A 21523-nucleotide genomic window follows, 5' to 3' on the forward strand; every position below is an offset into this window, starting at 1 on the left:
ATATATATATATATATATATATATATATATATATATATATATATATATATACACACACACACACACACACACACGCACACACACACACACACACACACACACACACACACACACACACACACACACACACATATATACAGTGGGGAGAACAAGTATTTGATACACTGTCCATTTTGCAGGTTTTCCCACTTACAAAGCACGTAGAGGTCTGTAATTTTTATCATAGGTACACTTCAACTGTGAAAGACGGGATCTAAAACAAAAATCCTGAAAATCACATTGTATGATTTTTAAATAATTAATTTGCATTTTATTGCATGAAATAAGTATTTGATCACCGACCAACCAGTAAGAATTCCGGCTCTCACAGACCTGTTAGTTTTGTCTTTAAGAAGCCCTCCCATTCTCCACTCATTACCTGTATTAACTGTTATGACTCTTCACCCGGCCGAGTGATGACAGAGTCAAATGAGGGTTCTCGAATGATACGATTTATTTCAGAAGATGGCACTACGCATGTGGAATGCGGCCCAAAGGCCCTTCAGTCAGGTTTCCCCGGACCACATTGAGATTCTTACTTCAAAACAGTTGTATATATATAATCACACAAAAGCAGAACTGGGTGTGGACTAAAAGTGTGTGCTAAGGGATAAAGAAATAAAGAAATAAATGTGGTAGTGGGCTTCTTTCCCCCCCTCCCTAGGGGCCCTAGGGGAAGTTGAATCGGTCAATTCTCAGATATGCAACCCAACAGTTTATCTTGCAAACTAATGACTTTCTAAGCCTCCTACACCGACACATGTTGATAGCAAAGGCGAAACTCAAGTGATGACTAAGAACAGGAATGTGTGGGATATCAGCATACACAGTTCTCCCAAGGACATGCAGCTGCAGAAAAACAGGAGAGTGATAAAGGCTGTCCAAAGGAACAGTTAGGGCAACATGCAACATTTAAAGCAACATCTTAAAGCAAGATTTGAATCCTGACAGCTGATTAATATACAACTATTGACTATTGATTATTCAACTCTGGCTCAAATGTGACCACCTCGCATATCATCATTCATCACAGTCCCTCCTTGGTCATATTTGACCATACCCAGCCATACCTGATACTCACCAACTGAGTGGACCCCTATTTGGTTCCTGTAGCAGCTACCCCTAGGCCCCGCACCTGCCTAACGGGATTTGCAAATGCCGTGGATAGCCATCAACATTCCCCAAATGAGAAGTCCCCAACTGCCGGTGGTTCAGGTTAGCTTCTGTTGCCTTTTGTCTTGCCCACTGCCACACGTCTCCCCCAACTTAAGCTGTAGTATATAATTTTATGTTAAGTCCACACCATATTAAAGGCACTACAAGTCTACATAATATTAAAGGCAATACAGAGTTTACACAATATTAACAGCAACATTATTATTTAAGCAATTCTTCAGAAGCAAGTTGCAGTGGGAACATTCAAGGCACGGGTGTAAGCACGTCCAACGCAGGAGTCGCGTCTTGCGCTGGAATATAAAAGCACACGCACTCTCTCCTGTCTTAGTCATCTGTTTTAACAAAGAGGAACGGTTGGAGACCGAGGCCCTGGATTCCCATTTCGAGGCCCTGGGCGTCTTCTTCCCCATTATTGGCCGGACGTCTTCCTTCGAGAGTTCGCTGTTAATTATAATAATGGCCTGGGTAAGGGGTGAGGGTAATTACCATTAGACAAATGGTAATGAGACGTTTGATCAGAAATACTCCAAAAATGATTCCCACGACGATTAGGATTGCTGCCTCTACCAGGCGCAGTAACCAGTCTCCCCAGTCATGAAATATAGATCTCCACCCTGCGTAACCCTCCTTGCGTTCCACTCGATCGCTAGTGAGAGCTTCAAGCCTTATAGGTGAAAACACCTCAAAGTGAAATGTGTTCTTCTCCGGGAGGTTACTGCATTTTCGCAAGATTTCACAACTTTACTCCAAAAGGGTTCCTTTAGGGGCCCATGGAACTCGGGTAATTAGAGATGCATGTTGACCCCATATGAATCCTATTTGTGCAAAGTGCCCCCGCTGCGTTTTGTCTTGCGTTTTGTTCTGCCAAGCCACTTCTGTCTTTTCTGCATTTTCTGATGCCCCCCAACAGGTTTTGTCATAGCATAAGACCATCTAATCGATTTTATTTCCTCGTTTCGTTCTACCAAATCGTAAGTTCCCTCGGCTTGGACGCAAGACAGCTCTATGAGCTGCTGTGGCTGGATGGTTGTCAGCCCTCTGGAAATGAGTGGTGCAGTCTTGCCAGGTTCCTTTGAAAACATCTTTACCTTATCTAGTTCTTGGTTGTATGTTTTCCCCAACCTTGCGTATTCACCCACTTCCATTCTTTCTCCAGCTGCTTCCCTCCTATGTCGCTGTGGGGTTGGTACTGGTTCATTTCCGTGTCCCCCTTTGCCACGGAGGTGTATACGGTTTCTTCGGCTTGAGTGTGTTCGTGTGTTGCCTAGTGATAGGTCCCCCCCACAAAGGAGTAGTGTCAGTACCAGGAGTTGCATGTTGTGTCGTCAAAGGTTATGTCACTGTCTCCGTTACTACAAGGTTTACAGCATGCCACTGCACTGAACACTGCAGTCAACTGCAACATAATAACAAGTATTTGTGTGAAAGATTATTTTTAAATGCTACCTCCGTACGAGGCTCCCATCATGACTAGAGCTTGCAGGACTGGAAGTTGCTCTGGTTGCGTGGTGAGTGGATGTGAAAGCCGAAGACCTTACTGTACACTACTGTAGATTTTGATCAGGCAAGCATACCTTCCATCCATCTCCTTGTCTGACGGCCTGTAAAGTGTTCTGGTGTTCGTTGCCCCATCTTGTGGTTCTGGGGCGCATCTCAATCTGTTCACCATTCATCCTAACTCCCCTGCACTATGTCCGTTACTAACTGCCATTGAGATGTGCGGTGTTAGTCCTTCTCTGTGCTTCATTAGTTCGCGCTCTCTGGCGGCTTGTTTCACCTCTACCGCCGCTTATGCTTCCCAAATCCAATGAATTTATCCTGACAGATAGAGGCTCATATGAAGACAACAGACATGCTTTTCTGTCCGCTTCCATACAAAAAGCTCGACCCCGACAGGCAGAGAATCTGAACGCTCCCTCGTCAAGGCCCGCGATGGCTGCGTGTTCAAACGGCACGAGCTCCGCCTGTAATTTTTCCCAAAAACACCGCTATCCTGATAAGTGTGTGGCCTACCAAACGTCCTTGTTCTTGGATGTCTGACATGTAAACAAGGACAAATGTGTCCAAGAGTCACGTCCTAAAGGTTTTGTCTTCACCAGAAGAATAATAATAAGAAGAAGAACAACGCGGAGCTCTTTTAGAGCCTGCGTTCACTACGTGAGACACGGCTAAAAAGATAAACCCACTTTAATGAAATCCCTTCCTTGTTCAAAGCATTTAAATCCCCCTTTCCATCCATCCTAAATCCCTCGGTCCCACGCCTCGGTCCCGCGTCTCTCCCGCGTCTTTTTTTTCCCCCTTTTTCCCTCTTCCAGTCACGAAGCCCAATCAACAACAACAACAACAACCGGAACAAACATATATTACAGCCTTGTTTCAAAGTACTGTCGTTTCTATGTACCGATAGCGCGTGCACTCGCCTCGAAACATAAAATCGAGCGACCCTTTGAAACGTCAATGTCCTTATTGATTAATTTTACCACAAAGCTATCTCTTTAAAATCTAGTTTGTCCACCATTTCAAGATGTAATGTCTGGGGAGGAGTGAGACACGGAGAGTCGAGAGGGTAGTCGTAACTCTGTTTATTGCGTTCCCGGATGCACACTACTACGAGCCTCAAGCGGGCGCGAACAGCTATATGCATTGCAGACACGTGACAATTATCACAACTCCTCCACGCCCCCTCAACGCCTATGCCAATACACCACACTCCTCCCTCCTAAAAGTATGATTATAAAATGACAACATGACACTAACCAAAAATCATTGGCACTGCGACATAAAAAGCAACAAGTGCCAAAACAGCACTTCGCAAAAGCATTGGCACCATGACACAAAAAGCAACTGGTGAAAAAGAAGAACACTAATCATCCAAAAGCCCCAGGTTTCTCGATCCGCCCCGGGCAGATAGCGCCCCCAGACGGCCCATGCTTACACGCCTTCCGGCGAGGTCGAGGTGACACCCCAGGCGAACCTCCCCCGGCACCATCAAATGCCCCCGGTCGACAAGTTGGCTCGTCTCCCTCAGATAGGACCGAATCAGGTATGCACCCCGAGCCTGCAAGCCCCGCGGGCGCCAGCATGGCTGACCTTGGCGAGATCAGAGGTTTGCGCTCCATGGCGCCTGGCACGTCTGACTTTGGTGATATCTGGGGTGGGGGTGACGCTGAACAGCGAATCTGCCCCGGCTCCCCGCCATAAACCCGAACCAGGCAATTAGCCGGCTGCACGACCAGCTGTCCCACACCAAAACCGCGCACCAGCGCCGGGCGCAACACCGCCCCTGCCACCAACCCCTTAGGTCGCAGCAAATCCAACCGAGACTTCAACGCACGTCCATACAGACGATCAGCGTTGGCTGGACGCACAGCAATGTCATACAGCAGCAGAAACATCGTCTGCGCAGATGCAAACTTCTCTTTATGTACAATGCGTTCCCACAGTATAATTCTAACACATAAGGCTGCAGCGAACTGCGGACTGTCATCGAAGACCGAGATCTGGAACGACCAGAGATCAGAAGACCTCTTTATTCGCAACGATCGTCCGCAAGTTCTTCACATCAGAGAAAGCATTGATCCCAATCAAACACATTTTGCTCACACGCGGACCGTCGGCATTTGCTTTTATAACGTCATGCTTAATCACTCGTGCTGCGAGAATCGAACACACAACAATTCACAAATCATGAACCACGCTGCGAGCAAGCCTCTTGGTTGTAACGACATTGAGGCGACTTGCGTGCAGGTCCTCATCTGAACGTCGAAGAGGACACCGTCGATGGTCGCGCATCGCAAACTTCTTGGATGTGACCGGTTCGCTCCAATCCCCCGTTGAAATCGCCTGAACGACACGGGCGTGCACTGTATCATGAGCCGACTCCACCGCGACCTGCTTGGCGGTGACCGGCCCATCCTGGACCTGGCCCAGTGCAAACACATCAACCTGGTCGGCTGATTCAGACGACGCGGGATTCTCTGCGCAAGGCAAGCACGAGGGACCGTCACCAACGGCATGCTTCCCTGTGGCCCTCCGCGCAAGGCAAGCGCGAGAGACCATCGCAGTCGGCCTGTCCCCCGTCGCTCCGGAACTGTATATCGTCATCGTCGGAAGCAAGGAACAGACACCAACGTTGTATCGTCGCAGCCCCTGCCACTGGGACCTCGCCCTCGGGTCTCGAGGGAGGCCCGGGCCCAAACGGAGGTACGGGGCCTGAAGGAGACACAGGCGCACCTGGAGGTACGAACTCCGAAAGAGGCACCTCCTCCCACCGACTCTCCAATCGGCTCGGCACGGACGCCCAAGGCCACTGGCTGGCGCCGTCCAGTCTCTCCTGAGGCTAGTCAGCCAGTCTCGGGCCAAAAGCGCCGACCCCTCCCCTCGTACCTCAAACAGCGAGAGCAGGGCGCTTTGACCTTGGTCGGTCACCGAGACGTCTGTCATAGCGAGCGGCGTAATCGCTTCGCCGGTGTACATGTACAGCGTGAGGGTCGACCCGATAAGATGAAGACCGCGGAGTCCACGAGCGGTCTCGCCCATGATCGACACCGCGGCCCCGGTATCAACTTGAAAAACGATGGGTGTCTCGTCCACCTCGATCTCCACTGCCATTGGTCTTGTTACCATCGGACCAATTGAAAACAGGCCCATCAACGGCTGCAGGTCCCGCTCCGGGTTGTCCGGGTTGCCCCGTGCAGGTTGCAGTCCTTGCCCCGGGACGTAAAAGCGTACGTCATGCACAAAACCTCGCACAGGTTGCAGGTCCTGCCCCGGGTCGTCGGGGTGGTCTCGTACCGGGTGTAGGTCTCGCCCCGCGTCGCCAGGGTTTCCTCACACATTGCCATCCATGACCGTCATGGTGGCCAATGACACTTGGCACACACGCTGTAGATGTCCCTGAGTGTTCACAACGCCGTCTGACTGGCCGCGTCGCAACGCCTGGCCACGGCCCGCACTGAAGACTGTGCGTGCGGTCGTGGGCGCCTGGTACATCGCGCGGACCCCCGGATCACCTGTCATGCTCTGACCAGTGAGGGCTCGGACATCTGTCAGAGTCTGTTCGACGGCCGACGCCGTTTCGACCGCTGAGTTGAATGTAATGTCCTCCGCCTTTAGCCGTGGAATTGCTGAAACTATTTCCGAGTCTTCCAGACTCTTCCCGAGTCAAACCAGAAATAAAACGATCTTCGAGCCTGACCTGCCGTCCACTCTGTGCTGTATCACGTGATTGGGTTTTTGTATATCATGATTCGCCCGCGAGGGATGGCAGGAATGTACATCCGGACGCGCAATAAAGCGAAGTTGCTGCTAACACTCTTGCTTCTCATGTTCCACTGCACCTCGTACACCATAGTTGGCTGACGAGGATGGTTGAAAACGGACATGTGCCCATTTTCGTCAGAGACGACTTCGAATTGTTTTCGGAGCAATTGGGATGCTATTTCCATGCGAATGATGTGGTCGACGAGAGCAAACAGAAGTCGATCTTGCTCGCTTCGCTTTCGGTGGAGCATTATCGACTACTGAGTGATTTGGTGGCGCCGGACAAGCCCCGTGATGACGCGCTGTCGTTTCGGGACGTTGTGGAGAAGATGAAAGCACACATGGCGCCGGAGAAGTCATTACAGCTCGCTCGATACCAGTTCGATCGCCTCTCGAAAGGAGCAGAGGAGCGCATCGCTGATTTTGTGGCGCGGATTAAGCATTCTTCCGTGGCCTGCAAGTTCACGGCGGGGAGCTTCCAGCTCGGCTCAGAGATCGTTTTATTGCTGGTTTACAAGATGCGAAGATGGTTTCGGCGATTCTACGGCTGAAGGGTGAAGCCATTACATTCGACTCGGCGGTCGGCACGGCTACAGCGGTCGAGCAGACTCGCGAGGATGTTCGGGCCATCACTGGCCACGCGGGGTCGCGAGCACCCCGGGACACGCACACGACCTTCGGTGCGGGTCGGACGTCGCCGCGCGGCCGCACGTGCGGCGAGGTGACCCCGCGGACGTGTTTGGGATGCGGAGGTCGACACCTGCGCCGTGCGTGCCCCTATAAAGGCACCGTATGTTTAAATTGTCACAAGGTTGGTCATCTGAAGCGTGTGTGCCGTGGGGCGCCGGCCACCGTTAAGGTCATGGACGGCGATGTGCGAGGCGACCCGGGGCGGAACCGGCGGCCGTTGTTGAGCCTGTTTTCAATTGGCCCGGTGACGGCGCGCCCGATGACGGTGGAAATCGAAGTGAACAAAACGCCGATCACGTTTCAGGTCGATACGGGAGCGGCTGTGTCGATCATCGGCGAACAGACCGCGCATAGACTCAACGGCCTGAAGCTTATCAGGTCAAACCTCACGCTGTTCACGTACACCCGCGAGAAGATAACACCAGTCGGGATGGCAGACGTGTCTGTGCGGTACCAAGGCCAGGTCGCCGCGCTTCCGTTGTACGTCGTGCGGGGGAGGGGACTGTCTCTCCTCGGCCGAGACTGGCTGTCCCGCATCAGGCTAGACTGGGCCGCAGTTCACCTTGTGCAACCCGTGCCGAGCCGGTGGGAGGATCAGTTGGAGAAGATTCTTCAAAAACATCAAGGTTTGTTTTGCGACGACCTTGGGAAACTCAAGGGCTTGGAGGCAAAGCTCTTCCTGAAGGAGGGGGTGGTTCCTCGTTTTTGTAAACCACGACCGGTGCCGTTTGCCCTGCGGGACAAGGTCAAGGGTGAACTGGATAGACTGGAGGCCTGTGGAGTGATCGAACGGGTGTCGTACTCAGATTGGGCCACCCCGGTCGTCACGGTGCTGAAACGGAATGGAGACGTCCGATTGTGCGGGGACTTCAAATCCACGGTTAAACCGGGGCTCAGCGTGGAGCAATATCCACTGCCGTCAATCGATGAAATATATGCGCGATTGGCGGGGACTCAATACTTCACGAAGCTAGACCTGCGTGATGCATATTTTCACCTGGCGATGGATCCTGGGAGTAGCGAGCTTTTGACAATCAACACGTGTCAAGGGCTCTATCAATATACCCGACTCTGTTTTGGGATTGCTTCAGCCCCAGCCTTGTGGCAGAAAGCCATGGATCAGGTTTGCATTGGCCTGCCCACTCAGACCTACCTGGACGATGTGCTCATTGCGGGGAAAACGGCGGACGAGCACCTAGCGAACATTGCCCAAGTGCTGACAAAGCTAGAAGCGTGCGGCCTGCGCTTGAACAGGGACAAGTGCGCCTTCTTCAAGCAGCGCTTGGAATACCTCGGGCACATCATCACGCTGGAGGGGCTGTTGAAAGGTCCTCGGAAGGTGGAGGTGATTCAACACATGCCACCGCCTCGCGACAAGAAGCAGCTGCGCTCGTTCATTGGTATGGCCCAGTATTACCAAAGGTTCGTGCGAGGGCTCAGCTCGCAACTTGCGCCGTTAACACGGTTGCTCAGGAAGGACGAGCGCTGGGCTTGGGGGCCTGCACACCAGGCGTCGTTCGACTGCGTCAAGCGGCTGCTCACAGAGGATACGGTCCTCGTGCACTACGAGCCTGCGCGTCCGCTCTTATTGGCATGCGACAGCTCTGCATATGGCATCGGGGCAGTGCTCTCCCACAGGATGGACGATGGTTCCGAGCGGACTGTTTGTTTTGCATCCCGGACCCTGTCCGCAGCAGAGCGGGAATATGCCCAGATCGAGCGCGAGGCTCTCAGCCTCGTCTGGGGTGTGCGGAGGTTTCATCAATACCTGCTGGGGCGGTATTTCACTTTGCAGACGGATCACAAACTGCTTCAATTCATCCTGAGACCCGAACGTGGGGTACCGGTGGAAGCGGCCGCGCGAATACAGCGGTGGTGTCTGTTTCTTGCTGCTTACGATTATGATATTCAGTTCCGAAGCACCGAGAAGCATGCTAACTGCGACGGGCTCTCACGCTTGCCGTGTGCGGAGGGTCCAGCTGCGTCTGAGTCGGCCGACCAGGTCGATGTGTTCGCGCTGGGCCAGGTCCAAAGCGGGCCGATAACGGCCAGACAGGTCGCGGTGGAATCGGCTCGTGATCCGGTGCTCGCCCGTGTCGTCCAGGCGATTTCTACGGGGAATTGGAGCGATCTACCTTCGACACCGGCATTTCAACCTTTCACGTCGCGCGCATCGGAGCTGTCGTTGGTCCAACGGTGCGTTATGTGGGGAATGAGGACGGTGATTCCACCGAAGTTCAGGCAGCGGTGTTTGGAAGAACTGCATGTCAGTCACCTTGGCGTCGTGAAGACCAAGAGTCTTGCTCGTAGCCTGTTGTGGTGGCCGTGGTTGGACAAGGACATTTAGCAGTTGGTTAAGCATTGCGCCATGTGTCAAACAGATGCTGATAACCAGCGTCGAGCCTCGGGGCTATGGCCGACCCCAGAAAGAGCCTGGCAGAGGGTCCATGTAGATTTTGCGGGGCAGATTAAAGGCAAAATGTTTTTGATTGTGATCGATGCATTCTCTAAATGGCCGGAGGTTGTAGTATTGCAGCATACATCAGCAAACATTACAGTAGAGAAACTGCGGACGATCTTTGCTTATCAAGGATTACCGGAGATCCTGGTCTCTGATAACGGTCCGCAGTTAATCGCAGGTGTATTTGATGAGTTTATGCGTCAAAATGGTATTCGACATCTAAGGTCCGCACCGTATCATCCTGAGATGAACGGGCAGGCTGAGTCGTTTGTTAAGACGTTGAAACGGGCTTTGCGCAGGGGGGGGGTGTTGCACCTGTGCAGACTGTGGTCGATGTCTTTTTGCTCCATAACAGGAACGCAATTCATCCTGTCACGGGTGATTCGCCTGCCATTCATCTCTATGGACGGGCATTGCGGTCCAGACTGGATTTGCTGCGACCTGGAGGGTCGGGGAGTGGGACGGTGTCGCGTCCAACGCTGCTGCGCGGTTTCGATGTGGGACAGCGGGTAATGGTGCGCAATTATTTCCACGGTTCCAAATGGGTGCCGGCTGTGGTCTCTGTGGTACTGGGGCCAGCGAATTGCATGGTGCGGACTGATGGTGGGGAGGTGTGGAAGCGGCATGTGGACCAAATGCATGATCGCTGTTCAGCATCACCCCCCCACCCCCACACACCCCCCAAGCCGAACGATGTGGGACCCCCACCTGTAATGTCGCCGTGGCCAGACGTTGTATCGCCAGGGCCGGATTTGCCGACGCCCAGGGGGTCTTCGCCTGATTCAGTCCTGCCCGGGGACGTCGGGCAGGCTGGTCGGCCAGGGGCGGTTGTTATTTCGGATGGCGCGAGTCCGGCGAGGGTGTCACCTCGACCGAGCCGGAAGACGTCTGAGCCTGGGCTGTCTGGCGGCGCTGCCCGTCCGAGGCGGGTCAGGGTGCGGCCGCGGTACTTGGAGGATTATGAGTGTTGAATGGTTTCGGTTGGTCAGGTTATGATTGTCCTTTCATCATTTGACTTGTCATTTTACGAGGGGAGGAGTGTGCTGTATCACGTGATTGGGTTTTCGTATATCATGACTCGGCCGCTAGGGGTGGCAGGAATGTACATCCGGACGCGCAATAAAGCGGAGTTGCTGCTAACACTCTTGCTTCTCGTGTTCCACTGCACCTCGTACACCATACACTCGACGTGAATTTGCAGGCGACGGCATCGATCCGACGCGTCGATCCGAAACATCCTCGTCGCCAATGTAATGTCCGGGGAGCAATGAGACACGGAGAGTCGAGAGGGTCGTCGTAACTCCGTTTATTGCGTTCCCGGATGCACACCACTACGAGCCTCTCGCGGGCGCGAACAGCTATATGCATTGCAGACACGTGACTATTATCACAACTCCTCCACGCCCCTCAACGCTCTATGCCAATACACCACAGTTTGTCCACCATTTTCAAGATCAGCCGCCTCGAGAAATTCTCGTACATTGCTCTGACAGGCAGGCACGTTCACAGCAGGGTGTTCATTGCGCTTTCAAGCTTGACAAAGCGTGCTGGGCCCATGCGTGATTACGTCATCACGCGCTCACATTAGCAATACGTCTTATCAGCGCGTTGGTTTTTATGATCATAATCACGTTACAAATATTTTACGACATCTCAAATATGTTCGTTTTTAATCGGAATTTTTAAGGAATCCTATGAAGGGCGTCCCCAAATCTTGTAAAATGTGCTAATTTATCTCGTAACCCCTCACGTTAAGCTGTCCTTCGACGGGACAATTTCGTGCTTTCGTCGGCCTGTTAAATCCTACGGCACGTCACGTGACTCACAAAACCCCAAAAAATCAGTTTTTTTCCCCAGATTTACGAAAATCAAGTATAAAACATGCTTAATGACCACCAACAATGAAACAGAATTGAAACTGACGTTAAAACGAACCCGTAACGTCGATCAGCCTTATGAAACATGCAAGGTGGAAACAGAACTGAATTTGAATTTAAAATCAAAATGATGCTCCGTGGAGACCATCCATTTATCAGGTATGTAACGTCCAGTGTTCAAAGCCAAAACAGCATACAGAGTTTGTCGGACCATGAGAAAACCCGAGCCTTAGTCCATTTGACATCCCACAGCACGAGTACTGTAGGGAATTCTCACACATAATCTCCAAACTGTCCACCGAAGTGGTTTTAATTACTCAATTCCCTATCGAGTTCACTCACAGACACTCACAGACACACGCACACACACACGCACACAGACACGCACACAGACACGCACACAGACACGCACACAGACACGCACACAGACACGCACACAGACACGCACACAGACACGCACACAGACACGCACACAGACACGCACACAGACACGCACACAGACACGCACACAGACACGCACACTGACACGCACACTGACACGCACACAGACACACACACACAGGGACACACACACAGACACACACACAGACACACACACCGACACACACACACAGCCACACACACAGACACACACACACACAGACACACACACAGACACACACACAGACGCACACACAGACACACACACAGACACACACACAGACGCACACACACACAGACGCACACACACACAGACGCACACACACACAGACGCACACACACACACAGACGCACACACACACACAGACGCACACACACACAGACGCACACACACACACACACACACACACAGACACATACACACACAGACACATATACACACACAGACACACACACAGACACACACACACACCCACACACACATTGGTAAAAACACTCTCAATGACATTTGCCCATCACGATGAATTAACAACACATGCAGAATCGGTCATCATCGTCCTTCCTCCGGATTTAGTGTGCGCAATTCATCTCGTCCAAAGTCTTCACATTTACGATGACGACCAATCATTATCTCCATACAAGTTCCAGGTTGGAACACTCAGCTTGCGTCTAACACAAACTCAACCTTCCCACTCACATTGTATTCACAAATACATCCAAACGGGTAACTCGACAAACAGCCCTTCTCCTGACTCATTAACCTTGTGTTTTTTTCCCCATTGGTTCAAGATTCCCTCTGAATCTAATCGCTTACGTCCTGTCTCAGTTTGTGACTCCGTTAGCCACGCTGCAAACGCTCTCCAGTGTTTTCCACTTTCACTGATAACTTTAAGTGTTGTTCCTTTGGGTAACTATGTTCTTTGCAGAGTTTTTCCCCATCTTATGTTCTTTACTTGTCAACCGCCTAAAGCTTTAGTCTTGTCTCCTTTTATCACAGGATCAAAATCCCCCTATCTTGCATACCGCCTGATCGCTTTCTTTCATCTCTTTAATGTGAAGGATCAAAGTCCCACTCCACTGAATCGCCTTTAGCCTTCTCTCTTATGGACGGGCCTTTAACCCTCCCCTTTATGGTGCAGGATTCCAACCTGTTCCCTCGTTTCTACAGGATTCTAACCTATATTTATTACCACAGAATACAGGACTCGAACCTGCTTCCCCATATTTCACTTGGATATCCTTATCCTCCACCTTTCCCGCTCCCAACATATGGCCTTCCAGCCCTCTTTGTGCCCTTCAAACAAACCGCATTCGAATCACCTCATATGTTTTACCGTTACAGTTCTTGATCCGAGCAGATCCTGGAGCTGCGTCTGGTGGGGCACTGCCCACCAAGTGTACAGTTTTCACCTAACTAGGGCTCCCTGTCTTAGGTGCCCGATACGTGCAATTTCCATGTACCTTTCAGCTGAACCCTTGCGATCGCTGTACACTAAGTGGAGTCCCGCCGTCCACACCGCCAGAATCAGTGGAATCCCATCCTCGTCGCCAAAATGTTATGACTCTTCACCCGGCCGAGTGATGACAGAGTCGAATGAGGGTTCTCAAATGATACGATTTATTTCAGAAGATGGCACTACGCATGCGGAATGCGGCCCAAAGGCTGTTCAGTCAGGTGCCCCCGGACCACATTGAGATTCTTACTTCAAAACAGTTGTATATATAATCACACAAAAGCAGAACTGGGTGTGGACTAAAAGTGTGTGCTGAGGGGTAAAGAAAGAAATAAATAAATGTTGCAGTGGGCTCCTTTCCCCCCTCGCTTGGGGGCCCAAGGGGAAGTTGAATCGGTCAATTCTCAGATATGCAACCCAACAGTTTATCTTGCAAACTAATAACTTTCTAAACCTCCTACACCGACACATGTTGATAGCAAAGGCGAAACCCTTGTGATATGACTCAGAACAGGAATATGTGGGATATCAGCATACACAGTTCTCCCAAGGACATGCAGCTGCAGAAAAACAGGAGAGTGATAAAGGCTGTCCAAAGGAACAGTTAGGGCAACATGCAACATTTAAAGAAACATCTTAAAGCAAGGTTTGAATCCTCACAGCTGATTAATATACAACTATTGACTATTGATTATTCAACTATGGCTCAAATGTGACCACCTAGCATATCATCATTCATCACAAACTGCACCTGTTTGAACTCGTTATCTGCATAAAAGACAGCTGTCCACACTCAATCAATCAGACTCCAACCTCTCCACAATGGGCAAGACCAGAGAGCTGTCTAAGGACATCAGGGACAAAATTGTAGACTTGCACAAGGCTGGGATGTGCTACAGGACAATAGGCAAGCAGCTTGGTGAGAAGGCAACAACTGTTGTCGCAATTATTAGAAAATGGAAGGAGTTCAAGATAACAGTCAATCTCCCTCGGTCTGGGGCTCCATGCAAGATCTCACCTCGTGGAGCCTCAATGATCATGAGAAAGGTGAGGGATCAGCCCAGAACTGCACGGCAGGACCTGGTCAATGACCTGAAGAGAGCTGGGACCACAGTATCAAAGAAAACCAAAAGTAACACACTACGCCGTCATGGATTAAAATCCTGCAGCACACGCAAGGTCCCTCTGCTCAAGCCAGCGCATGTCCAGGCCCGTCTGAAGTTTGCCAATGACCATCTGCATGATCCAGAGGAGGAATGGGAGAAGGTCATGTGATCTGATGAGACCAAAATAGAGCTTTTTGGTTTAAATTCCACTCGCCGTGTTTGCAGGAAGAAGAAGGATGAGTTCAACCCCAAGAACACCATCCCAACCGTGAAGCATGGAGGTGGAAACACCATTCTTTGGGGATGCTTTTCTGCAAAGGGGACGGGACACCTGCACCGTATTGAGGGGAGGATGGATGGGGCCATGTATCGTGAGATCTTGGCCAACAACCTCCTTCCCTCAACAAGAGCATTGAAGATGGGGCGTGGCTGGGTCTTCCAGCATGACAACGACCCGAAACACACAGCCAGGGCAACTAAGGAGTGGCTCCGAAAGAAGCATCTCAAGGTCCTGGAGTGGCCAAGCCAGTCTCCAGACCTGAACCCAATAGAAAATCTTTGGAGGGAGCTGAAAGTCTGTGTTGCCCAGCGACAGCCTCGAAACCTGAAGGATCTGGAGAAGATCTGTATGGAGGAGTGGGCCAAAATCCCTGCTGCAGTCTGTGCAAACCTGGTTAAGAACTACAGGAAACGTCTGATCTCTGTAATTGCAAACAAAGGTTTCTGTACCAAATATCAAGTTCTGTTTTTCTGATGTATCAAATACTTATTTCATGCAATAAAATGCAAATTAATTATTTAAAAATCATACAATGTGGTTTTCAGGATTTTTGTTTTAGATTCCGTCTTTCACAGTTGAAGTGTACCTATGATAAAAATTACAGACCTCTACGTGCTTTGTCAGTGGGAGAACCTGCAAAATCGGCAGTGTATCAAATACTTGTTCTCCCCACTGTGTATGCATGTATGTATGTATATATATGTATGTATGTATGTATGTATATATATATATATATATATATATATATATGTATGTATGTATGTATGTATGTATGTATGTATATATATATATATGTATGTATGTATGTATGTATGTATGTATGTATGTATGTATATATATATATATATATATATATATATATATATATATATATATATATATATATATATATATATATGTCCACAATTGAACATTATTTGGCTTTATAATTTGAATGGCCAGTTGTGGCTGTTCTTAGCCTGTAGGCAAGATATCTTGTGTTCATGTTGTGTTATTTTATTTTTGCATTTTTATGATAAACTTGTTCTCTTGCTCATTATTTTTGCATTTTTGTTTTTTCCAGTCTGTTAATGGTCACCCATTTGCAAACAACGATGCCTGCTTTGCTCTCGCATATGCCATCATCCTGTTGAATACTGACCAGCACAACCAGAATGTGCGAAAGCAGAACATTCCAATGACTGTTGAGGTAAGAATTGGAAATGTGTTCCCATTCTGTTGCTTTTATTTAGATGCTTGTGTTCAAAGGCCTAACTATTTTAGTGGAAAGTCGAACAGTACTTTTAAATTCTTTTCTTTTTTTCCTGGGATTAGATTAGTCAGTACGTAGTGCAATGAAAGAAAGATAGTGAAAAGATAGTTGACAATGGAGTCAATCAGGGAACAAGGTGAAGAGAGGACGGTTATAAACGGTATGATAAATGCTTGATGTGAGCAGTGTCTGGGATAGTGGAGACAGAGGGTAGTCTTTGCTGTTGGAAGTATACAGAAACGCCACACCAAGGGATTGTTAAAGATAGAAAAGTGTGTAGAAATGCATTACCTGAGGATTGTCTTAGTTCAGTTTAAGGAATTGGTAGCTTACTTTGCAGGAGATAATAGAGTGTGAAAAATTGTTGACAAAAGTTGTTTATGCTTATGGGAGGGAGTCTGCAGAGTAGATTGGCAGTGGTGATGGTATTGCAAGTTTTGCAAGTGGAGCATTGGTGAGGATTTCGTAAGTTCAGGCAGTGGTGAAGGTTTATTGAGTGCAGGTGGTGGTGTGAGTGGAGTGCATGCAGGCAGTGACGTGTGATTGGAGTGAGTGCAGCCGGTGGTGTCAGGGTGGAGTGCGTGCAGGCAGTGGTTTCAGCGTGTTGTATGTGCATGCAGTGGTGAGTGTTTATACCTTGTCTTGAACACAAGGTTTATACCTGTTTATAAACCTAGTGTTCATGGCATTTATATTTAAATGTGTGCATGGGTATGAGAGGGACCTCCACCCCTGTTGTACATTTGTTCTTGTTATCCCCCGCCCCTCCGCCATGGTCAGAGATGGGGGATATTAAAATGAGCTCCATCAGACCAACTGACCAATCCACCCGTCCATGCACTTTTGTGCACGCGATATTTCAAAAACAATTGAATATTTAGCTGTAATGAGTCTGAAGATGACAATGGTTCACGAGCGGTATTTGACGATGTAGATTGTTTCAGAAGTCAAGGATGAGACAATGTGATAATTTTTGACCAAGTTATAAAAATGATCAACATGATGTGATACGGGTGACAGGTTATTCGCTGCAAAATGTCGAAAACCCGGTTTCGTTCAACAACTTTAAAAATTTTACCTTTTCATAACCTTTAAAGTCACAAAACAATGTTGTGGACAATAAAATAAGGAAACAGGATACATGCTATAGCTTATTGGAGTTAGTTCGTCGAAGAAGGTCGAAAACCCGGTTCGATTCCCACATCTTTGAAAATTTGACCTTTGTGGCCTTTAAAGGTCAAAGGTCAAGGATTATGACCTTTGGTGCAAAACTTCCTCCTGAACATTCCAGCAACAATATAACGTCATATAGGCTATATGGCATTTCGCACTCCTCGGATTATCTATACTTTGATGAAATCAGCGTAAAAACAAACTTGAAGGGGATGCCACGGGCAAGGTGTTCGAGATAGAGCAAAATGGTTTGAAGACTTTAGGTGGGGAATGACCTCAAGATTATGCATAAAAAATATTGTCATCCTCGCTCTCAAAGTTTGGGCGGTCGTATGATTTTTATGTCAAAATTCGCAATTTTCTAAGTTTTTGACCTTGTGACCTTGACCTTGGGACGAAAATGAAAAATCAGACAATGACAAGTTTTAGATAATTAATTTTGCTATTCAAATACTGAAGAACCCATTCCATTCAGTCAATTCCTGAGGAGAAGATAGATTTTTCATCCGACTACCCCCCAAAATGGCTATTTTTTGGGCGTAACTCCGCTCACAATGAGCGTAGCATGCCCTCATCAAGGAAAACACAACTAAACATCGATATCGAACACATAACCAAGTTTCGTCAAGATCGGATCAAAGTGCACGGAGTTATGCTCTGGACAGACAGACACGCAGACAGACAAGCCGGTAGGCGGTGATGGGTCGCCGAGCATGGAAACTATAAGATATAGAGCAAAATGGATGTCATATAGTAGATAGGGAATGACCTTAAGATTATGCATATCAAATCTCATCCAGTTCCATCTACTGATAACTACCCGGTATCCATTTGAATGAAAAGTACCGAAAATGCGGTTTGAAATCGGAAATCCCAAAAGTTCGAGGGGGTGCTGTGGGTGAACAAAGATCTAAATCAAAAATCCGGCTGGATCGTTTGTGCACAATGTATTCCAGACGATTAGTGTGAATTTTCATGACCATCTGACCAATAACCCTAGGAGGAGTAGCATTTGGCGTGAAGGCACCTCCAGCTCTCCCATATTATCGATTTTTGCACTAATTGACCTTTGACCCCTGACCTAAGCGAAATCGGTCAATATATCCTGAGGCAAAGTTGTAGTACTCATTGAGTACCATGAACCTGCAAAGTTTCATTCGTATCGATGCACTCACCTGGTCCCAAGGGGGCCTTCAATTTCCGCCAATTTTCGCGCATAACCTAATTGTCGGGGGCGCTGCGGATGAAGTATTCCTTATATCACAAAAAACGGAATATATTTGATAGAGCATCACCTGTAGATCATTCGTGCCAAATTTCATACCCCTACGTGGATAACGGCTTTCGGAATTGATTTTGCGTGAACGATACCGATTTTGAAGGTTTTTCGGTTGTTGCTAGGGAACCAAAGCATCCCCAGCAACCATCACAATTTGCAAAGCACTACGTCATAAGATGTACCTACCACCCGAGTTTGGTCAAAATCCGCCCACTTTTACTACCAATTATGCTGATGACAAACAAACAAATATCCAAACAAACAGACAGAATTACTGACAATAAGGGTCACCTATTTCGGCGACCCAACAGATAAACACACAGACAGATGCACAGACATAACGAATATAGTGGTCACTGGCTGGCGCTCGTGAACCAATATTGCACATATCTATTCATCACGACATTATCTCAACCTGATTAGATCACGGCTGTGATCGGCTGAATTCTGTTGACCACGGGAGCCATCTTGGTAACTTGGCTTGTGTCTGCGATATTTCAGAAACCGTTCAAGATTTAGCTTTTGTATTACACAGATATATTCCTCATACCCAACAAAAGGTGGGGGACCAAGAGTATCAGCTCCTTTTTGTAAATAATACTCTTCCACATATGCATACTTACTTTTGCGAATGAGTTCATATGGACGTCATGTTAATTAACCAGTACTTTGGTTTAACATAGGAGGAGCCACGTCTTCCATGGAACCAGTTTCCCTTCACACAACCTTCACACATACCCCTGGGGACCAATGCTCTGCCCCAAGGGCTGCGAGGCATTATAAACTGTGGAGGCACATTCAGCTGAGCGAGGGAACCTTTAAGAGGCAGAGCGCCAGAGGGCACAAGAAAATGAGTTGGCCTGAACTTGAACAGAATGGAGAAAGCCTCTGGTTTGAACAATCGAACAAGGAGGAGGGGCATTGGGTGCTGGTGTGGCCAAGCATTTCCCTGTTCCCCCCCCCCGCCCCCTTTCCCCCCACAAGAAGCATTGGATAAGCCCGAGTCAGCAGTGTCGTTGCACTGCAAATGTCCTCCCAGCCAGCAACCCATGTGGGTCAGGCAGATTACTTCAACTTTGATCATGCCAAAGACCTGGACTGGCCCATATGAAGCGGCCACCATTTGTTCACTGACGTGGGTGACCTTATTTCTTTATCCTCAGCCTTTACGATTCTCTTCCATCCCACCATCTCTGCCAAATACCTGTGTTTTATGGATTTTGGCCATAGTTAAATGTCATTTCTTTATATAGCAAAAGCAGACACAACCCTTCACTTCACTGACGGGGATATCAGGACCAGGGGTGGGGTAATGGGCGAGGAGAGGGGAGCGAGGAGGGGGTAAGAGAGCGAGGCCTCACCGCACATCTCTATCCACTCTGGGAGGGGGGAGGGAGCGAGGAAGATGGGGGAGTATTGGGGAGGGGGTGTTTTGAACATGCATTTAATTGGGGGACTTGAGGGAAAGGGTGGGGGTGGGAATGGCCCTCTTCTGCCAGCATTAGTGCAGGATTGAAATAAATTAGGTCCATTAACACTGTACATTGGAACGGGTCACACTAAACAATGCCTGGACACCGCTCAGCGACGTCCGTCTCGGGTCTCGGGTTACGGGTTACGTGCATGAAGCAAAAACATACCTACTGCTTATAGTTCAAAATACCTCACAGCACTAGAAAACATGGTGACAGGAATAATGTACTGTAAATGGTGGAGACTTGTAATACACTCCAACACCTGGAGGCGGCGCTACACGTTACACATTTACATAAATAATTTGTGCCCCCCCCCCCCCCAAGACCACTAGCAAAGATTTAAGCAAGCCGGCAGGCGACATGGGTGGTTGCTAGACTAAGGTGAATTTGAAATATGTAGATAAGAGGACACATCAAATGGTATTTTTGCCATTCGTTGTTCCATATTGGAACATGACGAGCAACTGTCCATTCATCATTTGTGTTCTATTCCCTAACCCTACGTTTGGGAATCCCAACGCGAACGTTGGGGGTGAAAGCATATAGTAATATATAATTGCATACTAGTCATGCCGTTTTTGACGGATCGGGCTGAAAATTTTTGACAAAGAGTTTGATTATAGTGCGCATAAAAGCGCGGAAGCCGATTTTTGATTTTCGATTTTTCTTTTTTCGGATTTTTTCCCAAAATTTCAAAGTCCCGTTGTTAGGAAACGGTGGCATCCATAGCAACGGTGCTCAAAAGCATAAAACTAGATCCTGGTATGAACCTACCAGTCAAGTTTCATCAAAATCAGTTGACTCCTCTGGCCTCCAGAGCTGTCCATTACATACAGACAGACGGAAAACCTGAGAATAAGGGTAGTCTGGCTACCTCCCCAAAAAACAACCCTATGCATCAATTGGGATCATGCTGATCCTCTGTAGCAAGTCTGGATGTAATTGGGCCAGAACTGTAGGAGGAGTAGCCAGACAAACAAACCCACAAACAAACAAACAAACACAAAAACACCTGTCTTTGAATTATAGTAATGACAAGGATGCCCATGGCTTGATCTATCAACATCCTTTATTGAAGTTCTTTATTTTCCTCTGAGTTATTGGTTTTTCATACCAATTGGAGTCGTTAAAACATCCATTGGTCAACTCATTACACGATTTTTGTCCAATTTAATGGAAGTTCAGTACATCATCGCTGATGTCAAATGACACAGAAAGACTAGTGGATATACGATAAAAACTTTCATCCCTTGAAGTTTCCTCAAAAGGATTCAGTGTCAACTGGAAGCCAGAAATTAACTTTTTTCTATCTAAATAATCTCTCTTACTTCTGTATGGCTTCATCTCCTGAGCAACATGTTCTTGGTCTTTTGTTCCTGCCAAACTGAGCATGTGCCCCACAACTGCATTTCGCGTTGCTCGAGTAATCATCCATCTTCATTTTGCTGACACATTGAGTGAACACTATTATTCCAGTCAATCAGGAGGCAGCATCTGCATTGTTTGTCTGCTCCAGAGTTAAATTACCTAACTGGAGTCTTTGCAAATGTTTTATCAATTATTATGCTGAGACATCCGT

The 21523-nt window shown here is 48.3% G+C and overlaps 1 protein-coding gene across 11 annotated transcripts in view; it reads left to right on the forward strand.

Annotated features, from left to right (window-relative positions):
• Positions 1–21523, forward strand: part of GBF1 (golgi brefeldin A resistant guanine nucleotide exchange factor 1) — a 432716-nt gene that overhangs the window by 327013 nt on the left and 84180 nt on the right. For all 11 annotated transcript variants that reach the window (XM_085882025.1, XM_085882027.1, XM_085882026.1 and 8 more), the window contains one exon: positions 15829–15954. In XM_085882025.1, coding sequence (XP_085738151.1) covers positions 15829–15954 — 126 coding nt within the window. The remainder of the gene's footprint in view (positions 1–15828; positions 15955–21523) is intronic.

The sequence above is a fragment of the Eptatretus burgeri genome, chromosome 5 (genome assembly GCF_056783735.1).
Source record: "Eptatretus burgeri isolate ZD-2024b chromosome 5, Ebu_testis_v1, whole genome shotgun sequence".
NCBI lineage: Eukaryota > Metazoa > Chordata > Myxini > Myxiniformes > Myxinidae > Eptatretus > Eptatretus burgeri.